The sequence below is a fragment of the Python bivittatus genome, unplaced genomic scaffold (assembly GCF_059951505.1).
Source record: "Python bivittatus isolate LINGU-HERP-01145 unplaced genomic scaffold, Pbiv_v1 ctg000310_np1212, whole genome shotgun sequence".
In the NCBI taxonomy this organism is placed as follows: Eukaryota; Metazoa; Chordata; class Lepidosauria; order Squamata; family Pythonidae; genus Python; species Python bivittatus.
This window is the reverse complement of record NW_028277054.1, coordinates 1,397,443-1,420,041: the sequence shown is the minus strand read 5'-3', so window position 1 is coordinate 1,420,041 and position 22,599 is coordinate 1,397,443. Positions and strand designations below refer to the sequence as shown.

General features: G+C 46.7%; 1 protein-coding gene across 7 annotated transcripts; it reads right to left on the bottom strand.

The window, feature by feature from the left end:
- Positions 1-2,496: 2,496 nt before the first annotated feature.
- On the bottom strand, positions 2,497-22,476 carry WDR62 (WD repeat domain 62). 7 transcript variants are annotated; one of them, XM_088139745.1, is made up of 32 exons: positions 22,137-22,476; positions 21,424-21,515; positions 19,914-19,976; positions 19,486-19,543; positions 17,770-17,940; positions 17,289-17,423; positions 16,044-16,226; positions 15,787-15,947; positions 14,941-15,177; positions 14,178-14,352; positions 13,770-13,907; positions 13,395-13,570; positions 12,890-12,981; positions 12,566-12,691; positions 12,212-12,279; positions 11,411-11,532; positions 10,943-11,018; positions 10,629-10,740; positions 10,088-10,151; positions 9,720-9,842; positions 9,479-9,624; positions 8,819-8,871; positions 8,264-8,467; positions 6,591-6,733; positions 6,185-6,306; positions 5,443-5,571; positions 4,987-5,151; positions 4,716-4,842; positions 4,524-4,629; positions 3,872-3,938; positions 3,530-3,615; positions 2,497-3,138 (listed from the first exon to the last, which is right to left on the bottom strand). In XM_088139745.1, exons 1-32 carry the CDS (start codon positions 22,248-22,250, stop codon positions 2,872-2,874), a joined length of 4,101 nt encoding a protein of 1,366 aa, XP_087995871.1. In that variant the 5' UTR covers positions 22,251-22,476; the 3' UTR covers positions 2,497-2,871. The 7 variants fall into 7 exon arrangements, with proteins under 7 accessions (XP_087995871.1, XP_087995872.1, XP_087995874.1 ...); XM_088139746.1 differs by having other exon boundaries at positions 5,443-5,568; XM_088139748.1 differs by lacking the exon at positions 4,987-5,151 and having other exon boundaries at positions 2,498-3,138; positions 5,443-5,568; positions 22,137-22,475.
- Positions 22,477-22,599: the final 123 nt, after the last annotated feature.

Below are 22,599 nucleotides of genomic sequence, written 5' to 3'. Positions count from 1 at the left end.
CAGTCTCTCTGGCAGGACAGCTGCAACCAGGACCGGAAACTCATCTTGTTTTCAACAGCGGCAACACAAAGAATCTGAACATGAGCAGACCAGCTGAACCTTCCACCACCAGCAAAAAGTCATCAAGCTGCTAAATAGAATGAAACAGATTATTATTTGACCCATTTTTATAGAAATGATCCTTGTGAGCTAACACACACTACATTTTCACTGGTTCTTGGTCTTTTGGTATAACACGAGGTGCTAGTTTTGGTCCTGAAAGTCCAAAATAACCTGTGTCTGATGTAGTTGATAGCCTGCCTTCACTGAGAGAAGGTATCTATCAGACATGGATCTTCAGAAGTCCTCCAGATGCTCTTGTTTGGGAGCTCCTGGAGTGGCACCCACTTTGTGGAACTTCCCTACTTGCTTTGCTCCTAGTAATGGTTGAATTGCTGAAGTTTTACCCTTGTAAACTGCCTTGTATCTCTTTCATGACAAATGGCATTGTTGATATGTTATGTATCAGCAGCATACTTATTTAGGCTAGCACATGCATGTTCCTTCTGGACCAGCTTCCCAGCTGTACGTATATATGATTTTAGGTGTTTCTTAAAATTAAGATGTGCTATTCTCAATTTATCAAGTGTCTGGCTTAATTTAATGTCTTCGTCTGGTAGTAATAGCCATTAAAGTTCTTGGGTTTCATTTTTCAAATACGGAAGCTATATTCCACAATTGATTATCCTTTTCACAGCACGCACAATCGCTTGTACTTGGTCCTCCGAAATCCTGCAGATTTCCACAGCAATAAACAAACTTAAATCAGAATCATTCTTATTCAGCCACCTATTTCACCTCCAGACAGAAAAGCTCTCACAGGGGTGGCCAGATGCAAGGGGGACCCTCTTCCTCAACAGTGATTCTCACCTGGGGCCGAGCCCAGCCACACTCTGTCTCTTCTACAGGGCTGGGAATAAAGGTTCACTTATGGCAAACACTGGGGGGGGGGGGGGGGAAATGGAGCCAAATTCTGCTTGCAATCAGATTGGGTGTGCCTGGGACCTGATCAAGCGGTCAGTATTAACCCAGAGATCCAGGGCCATTCTGCCTTCAGGCTGGAAACGTTCGTGTTGCAAGGTGTTTTTTTTCCTCCCCACCTTTGCACTTAAAAGCAAACAAATCTTCCCTTTTAAACAGCACGAGATTTCCATCTCTTACCGAGTGGTCGGATTTGAATAAACCTGTTTCCATGCTCAGGTTTCTGAGCGGTTTGATTTTAATACGAGCGTTCTCTTTTTGATTAACAAACCATACTGGAAAACAGCTGACCTGCAATTTGTTTTACCATTTGGTGTGCAGAGCTGGGCTCTATGAAGCACGTAGTTGCACACTTGATCATAAGCATGTTAGTACTGCATCAAATCCAGCCCCGTTTCCCAGAGGGAACTTCCTTGAACCAACTTCTACAGGAGTGCAATCCTGCCTCATCCTTAACTCTAGAACAGTGTTTCTCAACCTTGGCTACTTTTAGATGTATGGATTTCAACTCCCAGAATTCCCCAGCCAGCATGGCTGGCTGGGGAATTCTAGGAGTTGAAGTCCACAGATCGTAAAGTGGCCAAGTTTGAAAAACACTGCTCTACAACATCCTTCCTGAGTACTAACACCATAGTCCAAGATGAGTGGCTCATCCTAATTTTGCCAAAAGCTGTTACGATACTTTTATTTCAGATCCATTTCTTAAGGACCCTTATTATTGTGGAAAGTATCTTTTTAATAATTATGGAAAAAGCAACACTTTGACTGAGTATTTGTCGAGCCCATGAACGCTTCTTTGATCAGTCACCAATCAGATCCCAGTGGTGAAAATCTGAAATCAGGATGTTTTGTGCTAATAAGCATCATTTTATATCTCCCGGCAATGACATGCAACTCATCCGTTTTGGAGAGACCCTTTTTTATAATCCTTCCTGAACGTTTTCAATGTTTTGGGGGCCCTCCTTAATCTGCCAATATCTCATTCTGTTGTAAGGGTGGTGCTGTTTCAGCTATTCAAGGCTGGCATGGTTTTGCTACATGAGAACATAATTATACAATTCATTTAGCAAGCCAAATTCCTATTTTAGGAAGGGTTCCGCCTCTGGTCAACAGTACCTGATTAAAGGGAAAATGAGATGTCTGCACTTGCCTGGGTTGCTTCAGCTCCATGGAGAATAAAGAAATGTGATACAAGAGATTAGCTAGAAGGATCAGGAAAAATGCTGGTTTGGCGTGATAGGTTGAAAAACATAAAACCTCGCTTTCAGCTAACGTTTTAAAAATAAACACATGCACAGAGCTTGCCTGTTTAATTTTAGTGAGCAAATTATGATGGACCATAAACTGATTTAAAATTGATGTCACGATAATTTTGTTAATTTTTAGGGTGCAAAGAAACTCGGTTGAAACAGGAGAACACAGCTGCCTCTCTGGAAGTTCTGTCACTGGGGCTCATGACCAGTAAATTCAGTCTGCACATCTCTCTTAAATCCAATAATATTTTATTATAAACAGAACCTTAAAAAATAGTCAACAGTTACAAAGCAGTGCTGCAATACAAGGACAAACAGCACCATAGGAGAATTTCAGTACACCCTTCTGAATTTCATCTGCTCCTCTTCCTTTATTCTTATTAAAAAAATCTTCATAAAAGGAGGCTTTAAAACCTGACCAAAATGTCAGTGTTTGTGGGTAAACCTTTTAACTTTTCCTATGGATGCAAACAAAGTGCTAAAGGTAAAACATGAATCAGTCCTCTCGCCAAATGGCCAACTCCTCAGGAGTTACACAGAGACAAACATCCTTGCGCAACAAAGGTTGATGGGGATGGAAGTGCAGGAATGGGGCAGTTCAAGCAATGGCTGTTTTCTTTGGTTCCTCCAGCTTCTTCTGGACCATGTTCAGCAGCGAGTCAGAGTAATGCTTCAGGAGGGCGTGTGCCTCACTGTCCTGGAGGCACCTCAGCCACAAGGACGAGGTGTCCATGGTGGTGGCTGCGTCTGCATTATCTTTGATGTCTCTCGCAGCCAACTCGCTCTTCATCCAGCAGAAAGTGCTGACCAGCTTGTGCTTCACATGGGAGAGCTCCTCCTCGGTTGTTTCATGCCAGGAAGCCACCTGCACAGCAAAATTGGAACACTTTCGGTAGGAATTCTGCCACTGCCATCTGACTGTCCCAGTGCAAGGCGAGGAATTTCTCACCCCTCTTCCCCGCAGCATCATAAAAAATAAATCAATAAAAAGCAATTGGAGTAGGGATGGGAGCAGAGGTGTCCGCAGGATGTGGTCAAGATGGCCGCGCGACCGAAGTTCCACTTTTTTCAACGTGCGCTGCGGCCTTTATTTTTTTGATCACACCCTGTGGAGACCCCAGACAGGAGAGATGATAACAGCAGCATCTTAGACTCTAACCCAAAGGACGTTTTAGGAACACGGCAAGCCCATCAGAGAAAACTCCAACCTTCCATTTTAAGTAATGGGATATAGGACTGCAGGCCTCACCCCTTACCTTATCGTATAGTTGCAGAATCTCCTGAAATTTGGTGCACAAAGGCTGCAAGCTCATTTCAATGTTTTTAACGAGAACCTGAATTTCTGAGAACAAGATGGAAGGGGGGGAAAAAAAGATTTCCATGGTTGGAGATTTACCAAGGGTGGGCAAAAAGAAGAAATTGGAATTGACAGCACTCTTTCTAGCTCAGAGGGAAGGCCAATTGCTCCAACTGATCGTCTCAACTGGCAGTTCAGCTGCAAGGCAAGCCCAAGTGACAGGATCAACCCCATTGATCCCAAGAAAAGAAAAAATGGGTTGCCCAAACTATGTATCTGTTTGTTGAGTCAACTTTCTTACCTGAAGCACAGGATGTTTTGGCATCAAGGTTCTCTTTCATCTCAGAGTGAATTTCTGCTGGACATTTCTAAAATCAGTTGTTTCACAGAGCATTAGTTAGCAACTGAGTGGGTTCTGAGTGCTTTATGTCAGCATCTTCATTTCCCTATCAAGTCAGGAATGTTTGTTGGGGCTTCTTATTCCACGGCTGACTTTATTATTTCAAGAGGTCTGAGAACATACTTTCAAGCCCTTTCTTGGTCCTAAAACACCCACCAGCTTTTGTGCAGGAAGCTGGAAGATAAGATACTCTACGGCATTCACAAAATGTTCCCAGAGCTATTTGGGGGAAGTCATAACTGTTAAAATGTTTTCAAATAATGTAAACTTTGTGAAGATGTCCCTTTCACCCCAGTCATGGAAGTCTGAATCCAAGGTATGTAGTTATTTTCTCTCGTTCTAAATTAAAAAAAAAAAAAAGTTCTCTAAGATCTCAGGCAGAGCTAGAACTTTCCCAGCAGCATTAACAGATTTAATCTGGAACTGAAGGAATTAATCCGGGGAATATCAGCATTCAAACTATTCACTCTGCCAATCATCTAATTGCTGTACAAGGAGTCTGTAGGTGGCAATTAAAAGATTTGCTCCCACAAATGAATGCAACACAACGTGCCTTGAATATCTTGGAATCACTGAGTGGCATGCTGTTCTCTGCCACGTGTTCGGCGGTGGCTGCCTGCGCAAGCGGACGGACCCTTGGGAAGAATGAAGCAGCAAACCTGTGTCAAAGAGAACAGTCTCAGGACAGGTTTTCAGATGAAGCTTCTCCACAAACAGAGGGGTGAGAGGAACAGAAAGACCCAACCTGCAATTCCTCTGGCAGCGAGAGAGAAACCGGGCAGAAATGCTCAGACGAGGGTTCAGGAAGGGGCTTCCCCCTTCATCGCCATCTTCAAACGGCTGCAGATCCTTTATACAACTGTCAAATTTTTCTGCACACAAAAGGGGAAGCAGAGAGCCTGTATGAGTCCCTGGCACCCTGGGCATAGGCAGAAACCAAGAGAAAGGACTGGTTCTCTCTTGGTTCTCTGGACCGGGGAGGCAGGGCCTGCTCTGGACTAGGAGCATCTTGTTACCTGCAGGACTGTCTCCTCCGCATGGAATCTGGCTGCTTGGCATAGGCGAGCCGAAAAGATATGCTGAAGATGCCCCCACCCCTGGCATGAAGTTAAGGAGGAGGGGTTCTGAAAACATGGCTGTCCCAGCTTGCCTCTTGAGGCTTGGGGTTGGCCCCTCTGGTTCTGGAAGAGGGCGAGGGGGTGACATGTTGGGGCTGACAACTCTCAGGTCCAGTTTCAAGTTGGGATGGCATTGGCTGCTTGTAGTGCTTGTTGGCCTTGGACTGTAGGCCATCATGAGAGGCCCTGCGTCTCTGGTAGGGACGGCATATGCAGCTGATAGACAGGCAGATACTGACAAACGGCCTTGCAGTGGCCCTGTCCCCATGGGCCGCCTTGGCTGGTTGATTCTTCACCCCTCCCAAGCCCAGTCCCCTGCCTAAAAACCCACCCTTGAGCCTGGCTGCAAGTTACCTTCAACAGGGGCACCAGCCAGGGTTTCAAAGTGGTGCCTGAGGTATTTCTCCTGCTCTGGAGTCTGGGGCAGCGAGCTGTTCTGCGAGAAGTTCTTGTTGAGGTCGGCCAACTCTGCTTCTGCTTCTACTGTGCAAAGCCAAGAGGAACAGCAGAAAACAAAGGCTCCAGCACTCTGCAGCCAGGTAGCAGAGGGTGCTGGGATGGGCTCCTAGGTCCTGTTTCAACCACTCTTCCTTGATATCCCTCCTGCCAACTGTCTTCCTCCTCCATCAACATGGGCTGTGAAGTGGCCCTGTTTCTCCTCCTTCCCTTCTCCCTAACCCTTGAACGACAATCCTTTCAGGATGGATGACAATTCAGCCCACAGGTTCCCCTCCTCTTTCTCCCAATTTTTCAGAGGGGAGTGGAAAAGACCAAGAGAGGCTTGGTGTTAATCCATCACCGGCACAGAAAAAGTGATCCCTCTTCTATGGCCACTTAAGATCGCTTTTCTCAACTTGGGCGTCCTCCAAAAAGGTGGAGCAGGTCCCAGAATTCTTAGCAATGGCCAAGATAGCTAAGGAATTGTGGGAGTTGAAGTTCACACCTGGAGGGCACCAGACTGAAGAAGGCTCTTTTGACCCGGGTTGTACATTGCAGGAGTTCTAGGACAAACAGTAGCCCTAGCACAACAATCCGTTTGGTCTGGTACAAGCTGGAGAGCCATCAGGCACCAGTGAGGCCTCTTCAGGAAGCTTACCCTCCTGTTGGTGCCCAGAAACAGATACATCAGAATCCAAGGAAGTCAGAGAGCAGATTTTCTCAGGCACCTTCTCTTTGGGGCTTGAAGCTTCCTCCTCAAACACAGGCTGATGGACTGTCCTTTGAAAACAAGAGACAAGAGTGCGGGTGCTTCTTCACGGCATGCCTATCCATTCAGGTTTCAGGCAGAACTCGAGAGGTGAGGGCTCAATAGGTCAGGACAATGCAGACCCTGCAGCCTCTGGCCCTCCTTGGCTCAAAGAGCAGCACGCAACAGGCCGAAGAACCAAGCCTCTTGGGCAGCCTGTGGCTTGAGTCTAGGACTGTCTGCTCAACAGGCAGCAGGGCAGGGTCCCTGGGATTTTTTCCCAAGAACGCACGCTTAAGAATCAGGAGAAACGAACCTCTCCCCGAAAGAAGGGCTACTGTCTGCCTGTGAGACACAGAGGGTGGTCCCACTGGCCTCAACTTCCCGAGCTGCCTCTTCGTCAGAAGACAGACCTGGCTGCTTGAAGTCTTCGGTGAGATTGCTGGGAGAACTCTCAGCCTGCAGGCCAAGCAAAAACATTCCCCCGCCTTCCTTTAGTTCACTCCTTCTCATGACTTTGATATTAAGGGGGCTCCAGGATAAGTACAGACTGTGGATGGCATAAGTGATAAGCTCTGATCAATTCAACTAGTGGGGCATTATGCACAGACTCAGAAATGAAGCTGGTTGTCTGTAAAACCTGCTGGCTATCCAGAGGGGTGCAAGGCAGCCATTTGCTCCCTCAAGTACTCCATTTTCCAGCAGGGCAGCCTTTGCTGCTGCCTCCAGTCACAGGTTTGGGTGGGATGAAACCTGGAAGAGGCAGTTTGGAAGGCTAATCCATGGATAACCTTCTTTGCAAGGCCAGCTGAAAGGAAGAAGAGCCACATGAGCTGAGGTGGTAAATCCCACCCTACAGGACCGACTAAATTCTCTCCAATCCAGAGGGGAGTGGGGGGGGGGGGCTCACTGCAGTTTCTGTGAAAGGAAGACTTGGAGACCCCCCATGAATCTGCTCTGGACTGAGTCCCACTCTGGAAAAGTGGGACTTTTCAGTTCAGCCTTTCCTTCCTGGATCTGTGGAAGAGTAAACTCACCCCTGGGAGTGAACAGGCATTTCTTTTCCCTCCTGCGATCCAGAGTTTTGGTGCTGCTTGGGAAAGAGGGTTAAAACAGCCCCACCTTCTCCTCCAGGGGAGGGTTTGTCTCATAAAAGGGAAGCGAAAGTAAGCATCTGGGTGGCTGGGTGAGTGTGTGGAGTCAAGCCAGGAAAATAGCAGAGAAGTGGGAAAGAGAAACCTCCGACCCAAAAACGAGCAGTCTTCAGGCAGCGGGAGGAAACCGCAGTTCTTGGATTTGCAAGGCCAGCTGAGAGGCAGAGCTGAGAGACGGGCAGCAAAGGAGCCCGACCAGAGTCTGCAAACCCGAGCAAGCCCACTGTGCACAGCAGCCCAGGGGCAGAGTTCCACAAACCAGCTCCAGAAACAGAGGACTGTGAGCACTGGGGGCGGGGGCAGGGGGGGGGGAGAGGAAAGCCCATTCACAAGTCTACACAGTAAAGGGTTTTCACATGCAAATGGACTGAGATTGGCTACAAGAGCTGAAGACCTGGGGAAAAGGAAAGATTTAAAGAGCTAAAAAATAGTTAAGACAGGAAAACGTAGTGCCACAAAACACAGAGATAGGAATATAGACATAGAGATAGAAATTGCAGATTAAATAATGATAGAAATAGTTGTAAACGTATAGTAGTAGGAAGACAGTAGAATAGGATAGGTAGGAAAATAGAAACAAGCATAAAATTAGCATTAACTTTAGAAGGAAGGGAGGGAGGGAGGGAGGGTTGGTTTAATTTTGCACAATAAAACAGTTTTTGTGTGTGAAAAACAAATGCAGTCTTTGGGTCTGTGTTCTACACCATATTAAGAAAACCCCTAACAGGATCCAAAGGTCTTGCTATCTCAGGCAAAGAAGGAATGGGGATCAGCCACACCGGCACTCAGTCAAGCCAAACAAATGCCCCTCCAATACTTTCTACAAAGGAAGCACCTCTAAAAGCAGCTGGTCCAGACTCTGTGGCTCCAGGTCAGAGTCAGCCATGCTGGTGTTTTGAACCGGGGTGAAGTAACTAAGGTCTGCATCCAGGATGGTTTTAATTGGTTCTTTGTCGGCACGCTCAGCCCAGCGCCCTTGTGGCTGGTAGCTCACTCTGGCGTGAAACGGGTTGCTGTCTGAATGATCTGCTTCCCCGAGCTGGGAAGGAAACAGAAAAAGACATCCGGAGAGAGGGATTTCAAAGCCCTGGCTTTGACTGCCCCGCTCAGCCGGAAAATAGACAACAAAAATGCGCATGGGTGGAAGCCAGATTCCTCCGATCAGGTGAGACTTCAATTCCTACCCTCCCCAATGCATAAAGGGAAGTTCAGCCCCACTGGAGAGCACCAGGTTGGGGAAGGCTGGCTGAGGCAATGAAAGAACAGCAAGCACGGGAGTAGCCCAAGAAGCACATCTCCCCTTCTTCCTACTAGCCATGCTCTCTTCCCTCCCCAGAAATCTAGATCTCCTTGCCCTCCGTGGAGCAGGAGGCAATCACACACCACCTACCAGTCTCTTTGCCCACATGGGCAGTTTGCCATTGGAAAGGACACAAACCGGAGCTGGAAAGCAGCATGAAGAAAGACAAAGACGGCATTAGGATGGATGGATGGATGGATGGACAGACTGCGAGGCTACACATTCTATACAGGGAATCCCCCTTTGAGCACCTAATAATCAAACCTACAGAAACGTAAGTGTGAAAGTTTACACAACCTGTCTAAGAAGTTGTGCTCCATAACAACTAGGACAAGGGAGGAGGAGTTGTCTTTTTTTACAAAAAGAGAAAGTTAAAACAAATGATAGATTCTCAGTGTTCCTGATATTATCCAACAATGTTTCCTTCAGTAAGATTTATTAGGAAAACAGAGGGAAAGAGAAAAAAAGACACTTCTAAATTCTTAAGAGATTCTCTTAAGAGATTAAGAGATTCAAAGATGCTGCAGTAGTTTTGCCCAGCTTATCAATTCCAAATCAGTTGAGGTTGCAGCTCCCCAAACTGCAGCCCTGATATATCTGGGGGGTCCAGGTAAGGGAAGGCAATGCAATAAGGAATCCATGTCTTTTTAGCAGCGTGCAGGTTGGGATGGTCTCAGTCCACCTCCCCACCTTCAGCCCTCCTTTATTGCTACCTTAGATAATACGGGTGTGCCCTGCCCCAATGCATACCTGTATCTAGGTCATCTTTAACTGGAGTCTGAAGAGCTGATTCTTCCTCTTCTCCCTCCTCCTCCTCCTCCTCCTCTTCCATGTCAGAATCAACCAGGCCCCTGCAGGAGACCGTACCACTTGGCACAGCCACAAAAGTTTCCAGCCTAAAGACAAAAGTTCAAAGCATCCCTTTCTTTACCCAGCCATGGCAGAGTTTCTGCACGTCCCCCTGACTAAAGAGATCGGGCTGGTCCAGTACCTGCCATGATGAGACCATGCAGAGCCCCTGGCTTCCTGCTGCTCCTGGATCTGATCCAGCTCCCTCAAGTGCTGCTTCATGCAACTGGTAATTTCAGGGCTCAGGTGCCATATAAAGATGCAACTGAAGAGGAGAAGGACGAGAGCTGTTAAAATACTGACACCTGCAGGTGTGGGGCACGCTTGCTGCTCTTTCCAGCCTAGACCTGAAGGCGCCCCACGGCCACAGAGAGCCTCATCCAGAGGTTGGTTCCCCTTAAAGCTGGCCACAAGCCAGATGTGCATTAACTCTCCCACCGTCCTGCCTTCCTGAATGAGTCTGGAATCTCGCAAGCCGCACACGCACCTTGGAGAGGTCAGATTGCCCACCTGTCTCCTGAGACGGTGATCAAATGTTTGCAATCAAAGGTAAATTTCATCGCTGTAACAACTTCTGCAATATAAAAGACACGAATTATTGCACTGTTCCACTTGATTAATGTAAACGAACTGTCTTCTTGGTATCGATTGTATTACTTTTATTCACCTGACAGACCTCTGAGCACGCGCAAAGCACTGGAATAGCCATCACGTGTCTCTGCTGTCCTAATATTTTTGCTGGATAACCTAAGAAATCTTCCTCAGCCTCCATGAGGGCCAGGAATGATGGGAGTTGAAGTTCAACCCAACTATAGGGCACCAAATATCAGGGGAAGATGAATGAGAAACTGTGACATGCTTCCTCACAGAGTTAAGAAGCCTATCAGTTTCACAGGGACTGTCTCTCGACATAGGAATATTTTTTGGAATTTGCCTCCTGCAATCGACACGCAAGTTTATAACACAACTAAGAGGAAGCAAGCAAAGCGAGACAGGGACATGTTTTTTGGAAAATTAAGAGAAACCCCAAATAGCAGCATGGCCAACAAACCTGAGTGCCCAAACATTTTGGCAACACATTCTCCAGAGTGGAAGTCAATGATGGAAATGCTCTTATCGGAGCAACTAGTGGCCAGGAATGTTCCAGAAGGGTCAAACTGGACCTACAGAGGGGTCAGAAACAAGATGCCTTCAAACAGTCTCTTCTCTGCCAATTGCTGTTACTGGCCAAGTGACAGTTATCCCAATACTTGATCTTTCCAAGCCTCTTTGAGACATTATTCTGGAAAAAGTGTCTAATTGCGAGCAATGACCAAACTCGGATTCTGCATGGGGAAAACATATTTTTCTATGTGGCTCCTTTACCTTCAGCAGGGATCCATCATCACCTTGTGCCCCTTTGTAGCACCCCTTCTGCTTCCCACTGACAGTGTTGTATATCCTGGAGGATGGAAATTAAGCTCATGTGAGAGTGTGCAGAATCTTGTTGGCTCAGGGCAGAGGTGTTACAGGCAGGTCAGGCTCATTCAGAACACGCCATTCCTCTCATGAGGAGTTGAAGCCCACACGTCGTCAAGCAGCCAAAGTTGAGAAACCCTGGCCTGAGGTCTCCACTGCACCCCCGATGGAAGTCTTCCCCACCACAAGTTTCTTTCTCCCCAAAGACTGCAGTCCAATTCCTGGCCCGGGGAAAGTTTCATGAGAGGGGAGGGGAAAGCCAATGCCTGCCTCTCTCAGTTTCTCCACTCAGGGTTGGTTTCAGGAATTAAAATTCTGTGGATGACCTAAAATGCTGCAATTCGAGAGGGTGAGGAGAACGGTAGAACACCTCACCTGACATTTCTGTCCTGGCAGGCCACTGCAACGTACTTCTGAGTTATATCAACATCCATGTCGTACAAAGTGGTTTTCTCAGCAACATGGTGAGATCGGATAAAATTAATTCCATCTCCGACCTGGAGTGAGGAACCAGATCCTCTAAGGTCGGGTGGGAATTGTGATCCAGCGTCTTAAAACTATTGGTAACCACCTCCCCACCACCTGACCTCCAGATGGGTCAGGCTTCAGCTGGGAACCAACTGACCTATATAATCAGCCCATACAGGATATAAGCAGAGTGAATCTATACACAGTGATGGCAGGGGAGGGAAAGGCTACTTCAGTACAGAAAGGAGAAAATTAGCAATAGGCTTCTGAACAAAGAGAAGCCGTAAGAATACAAAAGCAACCTGGCTGGATCAGACAGAAGCTGGGTTCTGTAGCGCCCATCCAGATTCCTTGGAGAAGTGCACAGATAAGCTACCCCCAGCATCTTGGGGTCAGTGACAGACTATATCCTAGCATGGAAGTCCTCCCTGACCAGCAGCTGTTTGGATAAATTTGCGCAGGAAAGTTTTGTCAACCTCCTTAAATTAGCCTGAAACGAATGGCCATCGTAACCCCACAGGCCACAAAACTGAGTAAACCAATCACTTATGTTTAATTGAATTTATTTGATTTAGACACAGCCCAACCAACTCTACTACTTATATCCTGCATTTCTGCCCAAACGGCACTCCAGCTAAGAATTATAATTACGTATTAATATAATACAGTATAATGCAATGCAATACAATAATAAATAATTATAAGAACCTTTTGCGCGCTGCGAAAATAGATGCTTTTGTCAGCTCCACAGCTAATCATCTGAATATGGTCATTTCCTATTGGGGGGGGGAAGTTGATGAAAAAAATGTCAAACAGATGAGCCTTCTAATGTTCATTGAATTTATCTTTCATAATTATTTTCTAGATTTACGCTTCACCCTAATCCTTAAAATAAATTTCATCCTTTTCATTATGGGCATCAGCTCCTGTGACCTCTAGCCAACATGGTCTGAGAAAGGCTGAAAGATATTATCAGAATGATTTAAGAAATAGGTTTTCACAGGACCCTGTACCAAGTTTTCTTAAGAAGCGGCTTCCAGAAAAGTTATTGTGCAGGCTTACCAGTGAACTTGACTGCTGTTATAGCTGAGGAATGGTCATCCAAAGTCTGTTCTAGTTTATAGTTGCTCCCCACGTTCAACACGTGAATCAGCCGATCTCGACTTGCTGAGGCCAAGAGCGCCAACCCTACGAGCAGCGGAAAGCAACTTCAACTGCATTTCTTTCAAATGAGTTAAAGCTGCTCAGAAACAGCCCCAAGAATTGCAACAAGAGAAGAGTTCGGGAGACCGAGGCAGCGGTGTGTGTATATGCATGTGTGGGTATGCACACACAACATAACTTATAAAATTTCAGCTGCGCAAATTTCCAGATTTAAAAACCTACCCATTTCTGGCTTGGAATATTCTAAGCAGAGAACTTCTGAATCGTGGGCCTCAACTTTCATCACCTCTACCATAAATTTTAGCTCATGTATCCTGCAAGACAAAACACAATTTTTAAATGTTTAAAAGTTAAGTTATTGGAACCCAAGTTTGGTATTTCTAAGAGGGCATGGTGTGCAGAATCAGAAATACAAAAACCTATCAGTCAGCCACATCCACTTCTCATACCTGTCGCTGTGATGGACAGGCATTTGCAAAGCTGAATTGGCAAGAGAGCAAAATCAACAAGTACGCCAGTGAGATTTTATGGGCATCGATTCCCATATAATGATCTACTTGTTCGAGGGACTAGTCGATGCCTTGGTCGGCTGGGAGTGTCAGATACACATAGTCTTGGCCCAATCAGTTCTAAAATGTTATCCAAACGTGGAATATGCCACAGGGGATAGATGAGCATAAGTGGGAGCTGCAAGGAGTGGAAGGAGCAGATCAGATCCAAGACCCACCTCAGATTTCCAGCTCTGTCCCCAGAGGCCAAGTGCTGACCATCGGGGCTAATCTGCATCACCCGGACACCGGATTTCACGTCAAGGTAGCCAACGTTATCGTTTCGATCTGGCAAATTTGTTGCATCTTGCAAATACTGAGTGTTCTTTTCCACATACACAACTTTCAGCAAGTTCTTCAGGAAGGAAATAATATGTTATACCATTTTAAAAGAAAGCCAATCAAAAAGAAAATAAGAGGGACAAGTTTTAACAAGTGATTATCTTCAGCATGTCTTCCAGCCCTTGAAATACACTCAGCCTCATCAATGGAGTGAGCCAATCTGGCAAGAAGTCAACCCTGGATTGGCCTTGTAACAAAGACAAGAAACTTACATCGCTGTAGGCGTTTTTCTTAAAATGTCCAGGCATGTCATTTTCCAAGTTCCAAAACCGTATAGTGTTGTCTGATGAACACGTTAGAAAAGATCCTGGGGGCAAACAGCCTCGGTGGTCTTCAAATTCAGGATAAACCTAAGACGTAGCCCGTAGTACAAGAGAGCAAGTGGGAATATCAGCCGCACAGGGACTGGCTTCTTTTCATCCCTGCTGACGCGACTGTCCTTGTCACAGAATCAAAGGAGCTGAGCTCTGAAGACAAGGGAGACCTGCTCCAGGAAGCAGAGGGCCTCCCTTCCAGCTCAGAGACTTGCTGGTGAAGCCACCCAGACCTTACCCAGTGACTCCCGGAAAATAGTTTGCGCACTGTGTTCCCCTCATTTCCACATGGAAGTAGCCCTTTACCTCAACATTCCACACGAAGGAGCTGTGGAAGAGATCAGACCACACTTTCCCAACATGACCAATGTTCTTCACATCCCAAATGTACACGCTGTGATCCTTGTATACACAAGAGAGCCAGTGATGGCGAGGGTCAAAGACTACAGCAATAGCGTCTGGATAGGAGGCATCTGGCCTTCTGGAAAACACCAAAGCGGGGGGAGGGGTAAGAGAAACACTCCTTTTAATATCAGAATACAAACACTCAGCCAAACTCCTAGTTTATTTCTACAAGTTTACACTACGTAGCTGTTGCAGGGGGCTTAAGCTCTGCACCTAGACTGCAGATGCAAGATCAGAAGAATAAGCTGCACAAGCCCAACTGAAAATTTAGCACATAACGTATGGAAGATTTATCGTAGCTTCGCGATACGAGCCATAATGCGGTTTTTTAAATGTTGCTTTAGCCCAAGATGCAAACAAGAAATCACGCTTTAAAAGCCTGGCCTAGCATTTGTGAGGATTTACCTGCCTGCCGATCCAGAACTGCTGCAGCAGAGCCTCCCCCTGGTTCTGCCCCTTGTCCCCTTGCCCAGGTCCTAGGATCTGGACTGTGTAGACCCTAGCGGTCCTCCTCCTAGCCATGCAGGCCCCCCATCTCCCAGTGGCTGGGGTGGCAGAGCCAGAGCTGGCTTCCAAGCGATGCCTTCTGACTACATTTTTGTCTGCCTGTGACACTAGAAGCAAACAGGCCACCAGCGAGCAGTATTCAGCCGTAGGTACCCACACAGTTGGGAACCAATAGCCCCAAACAGCCTTTCTTAATCCAACGTGCTGGATTACAACTTCCAGGAACCCTATTAGTTGCTCTGGTGGTGTTTCAAGGAAAATGCCTTTGTCTGGGGAAAGCCCAAGGCTCTTTGATTCGCAGAGTTTATAAAGAGGCTGAAAAGCTGTACGTTCCTTTGCACCAGGGGTGGTGGGATTTGAATTCCAGATGGGAGAGGATGCCTGGCTGAAAAACCTGAAGGAAAAGAATGGCAGGAATCAGAGAACAAAGGAAGTTCGAGAGGAAATGTGCTTTAAAAATGCTAAGAAAGTCTAAAAACAGAGGAGGTATATAGGAGCTACACAGGGAAACTGGTATGAAGAGAAATGGATGCACTTTAAAGGAATGCAAGACCTGAATATTCAGTTGGACAAGTCAGTGTGCCAGATATGGGACGGTCGATGGCCTCTTTTCACCAAGGGTTGAAAGAAGAAACCACAGAAAGAAACAAGGCTGTAGATCAGCCAAGTGTGAATTACAAAACAGGCAAAGGGGATCAGAGAGGAGAGGTAAAGTAGCTCGGAACAAAAAGGAAATGCTGCAGGTTCGGTTGCGAAACACTCTTCCCTCATGTGTGGCTGGAAAAATCCCACACCTTTTGACAGAGCTGCTCGAAGGTGGAAACTGAAGGAAGAAAACTCCATGAGATTCGATCTATGTTTGATTAAAGAAAACCTGCTGAAACCTCCAGTGGCCCTTCTGAAGAACAGAAGGGCAGGGAAGAAAGCAGAAAGGGGGGATGGGGAGGTGCTGGGTCTACTGGGTGCCTGTGCATTTTCCAGCTCAGCCTGAGCAATGCAGTACCTCAGTATCCGCTCTGTAGCTACATCGGTGCCCAGGTAGTGGGGCTTTGGCAAATCTGAGAGGTAATGTAAGTTCTGTGCATAGAAGACACGCACGGTTCCATTAGCACAGCCGCAGAAAATAAATTCTTCACTAACACAAATGCAATTGGCTAGAGTCACCTACAGGGAACAAAAACGTTAATATGAAGTGAGATCCTAAAGAAGCAAGCGTCACGTATTCAACAGCTGTGCCAGAAACAAAAATGGCCCTCTTACCTTCAGATCAATCCATTTTTCCAGGACACGCTTCTCATTAAACTGGCAAAGCAATCCAGAATAGGAAATGCAAAATGTGCTGCCGGCCATTTTGCCCTGCCCACATGCCACGTCACAGAAGATGTTGTTGTGAAGCTCCCCGAGGAGTCCAGAGCGACCAACCAGTGGAACAGTCTCTTTAATCTGTAACAGGCAGTGCTTGTCACAGCCTCTGTTGTGCATCACACAGGTTTGTTTCTTTAATGGATTTTTAAGGCTACCTACTCATCAATGGCTCTGGGCAGCTTACACAAGATAAAAGTAATAATAATAATAATAATAATAATAATAATAATAATAATAATATAAAAAAACATTAAAAACAACCATGCTGGAAAGGACAAATCAGATATATTACACCATTGCTACTGCTTAGTGGGACTGTGAATAAATCAAAGCTTGCTGGAAGAGCCAGGTTTTAAGTTCCTTCCTGAAGGCCAGCAAGGTTGGATCCTACAACCTTTGAGGGGGAAGAATATTTCAGAGGGTGGGAGTGGCAACGGAGAAGATCTGCCTTCTGGGTCCCGTGTTGAACTGATGGGACCCAAAGCATGCCAACTCTGTCAGACCTCATTGGATGGGCTGAAGCAGCTGGGGAGCCCTGTATGATGGAAGCCTTTACTGGTGACAATCAGCACCTTGAATTGCATCCGGAAGCTAACAGGCAACCTGTGCAGCTTGCAAAACAGCTATGCCACGTGGGTGCATTGAGGTGTACCCATAACTATTCTGCATCCTGGGCCAGCTGTAGCTTCTGTATGGTCTTCAAGGGCAGCTCTGTGTAAAGCGTATTGCAGTAATCAAGCCATGAGGTGAATCAGGCGTGAAGGGCCTCTCGCTCCAGGAATGGGTGCAATTGGTGCACCATATGAAGGCCCTCCTTGCCACAGCTGCCACCTGCTCTTCAAGCAGGGCTCCAGGAGGACCCTCAGATCGTGCACGAGTTCCGTCCAGGGAAGCATACAGAAAGATGGCCCAGGTTCTACAGGCCAATAGCAATCTCTTTCCAGGACTTAAGAAATGCAGATAAATAAATTGCTCTGCAATTTATTCTCCTTTTATTTTTAAGAGCTTCTAACATTTTAAAGGCTTCTGTTTTATCAAGAAAAATATTGGGCAATGAAAAGAATAAGAACCGTCACAGGCTTATTTCATATAGTAAATTAATCAAATTCATCATTGCCAGTTGTATACAGGAAGGCTTACCTTGACTTCCCTGGAGCCATCCAGGAACCAGAACTTGACATGGCGGTGCCCAACCGTAACAAAATAGCTGTCCTCTGAGAAGGAGATGGCCATCACCTTGCAGGAGACTTTGTTGGATGCAAGGAGGGTATCACTCTGTGGGGAAGAAAATAAACGCCACCCAGCAATTGCTGTAAGATGCACACGGGACATAGGTATTCTGAAACTGGGCTAATACGTTGATGGCTGGGTCGCCACGTCGTGCTCACTGTGGCTTGTTCTAAACACGAATGGGTGGCTAAGCCATAATGTCTGGGTTCTCTTGACAAGCTAAGCCAAACCCAACCAATCATATTAGGACCTTGCGTGATGTGAGAACCATATTAAAGTTCTCCTACTGGAATTGTTTCCGTCCTTTACATCTGGATTCTCCTCCTGACACCGATGTTCCAGACACGTGTGAATGTGGCCTCCCCATGGATCCTGCAGGAGACTTTCTTACCTTCCAATCCCACACATTCACTATCATGTCATGAGGATATCCCACGGACACAAGGTATTTCATACTGGGAGAGAAGGCCACACAGGCCACGCCGTGCTTGTGGCCATGAAGTTCAGACACTTGGGACTTCTCCTCTACGTCCCAGACTCGGACTGCTGGCCGATGCCCGTTCTGTAGGTAGACAACCCAGAAGGGGATTGGAGCAGGCACTCATCTGAGCACGAGTCAACTCAGCCAAGGAACGGCCTTAAAGACTATGCGAATCACTCTTTGCTATATGTTACATATTATATACATACATTCCCATCATGCTGTTCAGAAAGAAAAGGAAGAAGTAATAAGCCAAAGAAATTAAATCTTGAGATGGGAAAAGCAAAGGAAATATAGTTAAATGTAATTTAGAACAACGCCACTCCATGCTTCTCCATCCCTTTCTATCCTTGGTTCTGCCACTTCCACAAACGGCTTCCTGTGTTGCCTTCTGCTTGTAGGTTTCTCTTGATCCCCTCACTCTTTCCTCATGTGCTTGTCTCATGAGTTGATTCTCACTCACTCCCTCTACTGGCCCACCTCAATGTGTTTCTTTCCCGCTGGCCATTCGCTTTTGTATTCAATCCACATTCATCCTTGAGCAACCTCTTCCCATTTTATCATAAACACTTCTTAAATAGGCCATTCTCGCTACAGGTAGTCCTCGGGTTATGACCACAGTAGGGACTGGAAAATCCATCATTAAGCGATGTGGTCGTTAAGTGAGGTATCAAACAACTTATGACCTTGTTTTTTGGCACAGTCATTAAGCGAATTGTGACTGGGCTTCCGATTTTGCCTTCTGTTGTTAAGTGAAATCAACAGGTACAGCGTTTATCTGAGGACATCCCCTGCCTCTTTAGCCTTCCCAACCTTTGTACTGTATGTGATATTTAGCAGCAAAATGTTTTGGAAATACTGTAAAATGGATCTACAGTATGTGGTTCTAAGGCAAAAAGATAATTTCATAACATATTTTTGTTAACACTGCTACTTAAACTACTTTGCTAACTTTACTAACTTACATGATAAAACAAAGGGCCTTTAGTTTTTTTTTCCCTAGTACCTGTAGTGATGAGTTGCGATTTAGAATACTGTACCATACCGTAGTTTAAGAATCCTCCCAGGCTTGTCTGCTCCCAGCAACATACAATACTATACAGTGGTTTACAAATAATTGTTTATAGCTTAGTTCCTAAGCAAATCCACCAAACTGGATTCATATAAATACAGATTAGGATAATTTGTGAATTTCAAGATATAATATTAAATGTTGGACTGATCCAAGGATTAAAGAGCTTAAATACAACTGCATTTCTGCTGATTTTAAAATATGATCCTTATTTTAACATTTATCCAATTACACAATTTACTCCTGCAGCCTTACTATTTTTCAACACTCTTACAGCATTTATACCTCCGTCTCATCAATTTTCCGTGAAATTCGCAGACCAATCCCATTCTTTCTTATTTCAATGATTTTTTTTTATGGCCTGCAGCTGCCAAGTTTAAGACAACATGACCATCTTTTCACTTGGCTTTTGTGATAACTTGAAAACAGTGTTGCCTGCAGCGATGGAGGTTGCTAAACAGGTTTTATTCCTACAAAGGATGAACACGGACTTTTGTACGCAAGAGGTATGATTATTTGCATGATTTATGACAAAGGCCTTGAGAGTTACTCACCTCTCCAGTTACAATGTATTTCCCATCAGGCGAGAAAGACAGAGCACTCACAGTTTTCCTTAAAAAGAGAAAAAATCCCCATTTTCTTTCTTCATAAAAATGAATACCAGAAGAATACATATGCTATTCTCTGGCTGGCAACGAAATAGCATATGTTCGATATATTGCTCTCCCAGACCTTTTTATCCAATGAATGCAATGATACCTCTTTATACTTCTGACAATTTCCCCACAATTAGCCTTTACAGTAGGGAAAATACAAAAATGCTTCCCGCACCACTTTTTCCCAGTGAATCAATTGATTGTGGAGGAATTAAACATCACAGTTGTTCTATCACTACCAACATGGTGCACCTAATTGGTCAGCCCACCCCCGGAAAAACTCTCAAACTTTCAGAAAGGTTAAGAAAATTAAAAACATGCATTACCTGGCCGCATTAAAGATGTGCCTTTGTTTGTTCTTCTGAGGACTGAAAATCACAACTACGCATCTGAGAAAAAGATCAAAATGTTGACGTGGGGAAAAAATCCCCCAGATTCAAAAGGAAAGAAAAAAGTTTAGGAACGTTCATACACGAAGGCTGATCAGTGTGGCAGCCACGCTCCTGTTGCTTTCAAACACACCAAGTCACACCTTAATGCTGTAAGACTGAACAGCAGGGCAAGAAGAACCTGAAAAACTTTTATATGGAGCATCATAGCTGGATTTGGTCAAACCGCAGTTAAATTATGCTTTGTCTGAACAAACTATCAATAAAGCCAATACAGGGTGGTTTACAATACAGGCCAGTTCAAATGAAATCATAGTGAAAATTAACCGCAGTCCCTGCTTGGGCCCTGAAGAGAACTAGCATTTCTCTGAAAATGGAAAGAACTGCTTCCAAGTGTCTTTTGATGGCTGCCAGAGAAAGTGACAGGGGAGAGAGCATGTAGGCCTGTGGTTTACCAGGCTGGTTCCCATGGGGATAAGTTATGGAATGAAATTAAGGTCGGTGGCAGACAACGTCCTTCCTCTGGGCATCACGGCTGAGATATGGACCTAAGAGTCGCACAGAGAAGGCTCTCTGCTGTGGCACACGCAGGTAAGGAGCCTCTAATAATTTAATTTGGAATGGAATACAAAGCTTATTTTTCTCCACAACAGCCCTGCAAGATATGCTGGGCTGAGAGAGAGTGACTGAGCAGGGAGTTTCTGAGCCTGAGGAGGGAGCAAAGATCCCTTCAGTCCAATGCTGCCATCTCGTGGGACCCAGGAAGCGTGCCCTCTCTCGCGGCCCCCGCCCTCGGGAACAGCATTCCCCCTCCCCCGATAGGGACGGCGCCCGTTCTCCTGGGGTCCTGGAAGGCCCCTAGACCTGGCTCTGTTCCCAGGCCTGGGGCTAATGCGGTTGCTCTCCCCCGGTGGGGCCCCTGACATGTTTTCCTCCTGTTTGTTGTTCCAGTTGTTTTAGTCCAGGCTGCCTGGTTTTTAATTGTTTTACTGCTCTTCGGATTTCATAAGCCGTCCGGTCTTCTGGAGCGGGCAGCCCTACCAACTCTAATAAATTAACTTAAATTAACACCTGCATCTCCCCCTTGTCAGTCCAACCTCTTGACCACTATACCACCCCAACTCTCGTAAAGATTTCATCGTCACCACAGAATTTGGTATAAACTTTGGTTTAAGGGTCTATGACAGGGTTCCTCAACGTCAGCAACTTTAAGACGGGTGGACTTCAACTCAAAGCATAGCTGGCTGGGGAATTCTGGGAGTTGAAGTCCACCCGTCTTAAAGTTGCTGAGGTTGAGGAACCCTGGTCTATGATACAAAGACGTTTCTCAAGACCTGGAAACAGATCCATACTGCACCCCCCCACCTCCCTTTAAGCTTATCCACGTAATGTGCTCTATGGAGCACCTGATCCTAACAGCTTAAATCCCCCATAGCAAAGCACTCACCCTGTTGGATATGCTATTTGTCCCGAGTTTGGGTCACAAGTTAAACCGTTGCTGGTTTGGGCGGTTATTCCCAACACTCTCTCGAGGGTCACCTGCCCGAAAGAAGAAGGAAGACTTTGTGGCACTTTCCCCAATTTCCCCAGTGCCATGGGAGCATTAGACCCGACTAATTTTTCAACGTGAGCCCAGCTCCCATTTGACAACCTTCTGTAGGGGTGGGGGGGGGGCAGCAGCCAGGGGCCCAAAGAGCCCCATCTGGGCTTGCAGGCAAGCAAGAGAAAGGCTAATGCTGTCCACCCACCCCGGGGGCAACCCTCTCTAGCTTGCTCCAGTATCGTTGTTCATTATTGTTCACGCCAGGGTTTCTCAACCTTGGCCATTTGAAGATGGGTGGACTTCAACTCCCAGAATGCCCCAGCCAGCGTTGAAGTCCCTAGGTCTTAAAGCTGCCAAGTTTGGGAAACCCGGGTTTAGGCCATCCAGGCACTCCTAACCACAAAATACAGACGTAGAAATCGAGCATTTAAAGGGGGGCGAGGCCGCACCCATAAAAGACCCCGAAACGCACGTTCACGTTACAGAAGCTGAAGCTCTGGAATCCTTGCCTGGGCCACGCCCACAGGCCGCCCCCAGGCTCCTCCCCTTGTCCCCGGCATTTTGAGCCAACCCACCGCGGCGGCCCCGCCCCTCCTTGGGTTGGCCCCGCCCCTCACCGCCTCCTCCGGCCCTTGGTGCTTCGACCTTCGCCTCAGGGTGAGGAGAGGCGGCGACTCGGTGCTGGAGATCGTCGTTCGCGGGTAGAAGCAGCCTCCTCCCCCGCCGGCCATCTTCCGCCGAGGCCTTCCTGCTTTTCAACCGGCGCCTCCTTTCCCCTCAGCCTCCGCCGCCACCGCGGCTCAGCGGCCCGTAACCGTCCCAAACTGCGCGCGGAAACGGGCGCTGCGCCGCCGTTGGCTGGAGTCGCGTCAATCACGGCTGGAAGCGGCCAATGAGAGGCAGGCGTTTCGGGCACGGGCTTTCCTCCAAAGCAGAAGCCGCCTGCCCGTGCGCGCGCCGCCGCCGCCTTACTTTTCACCAATCAGGTGGCGCCGCCGCGGACGCCGGTCCTCGCGGGTTCGAATCTCGCCGGCCCGCCCCGAAACTGGAATGTTTCGCTCTCCCTCCTTTGTTTCCATC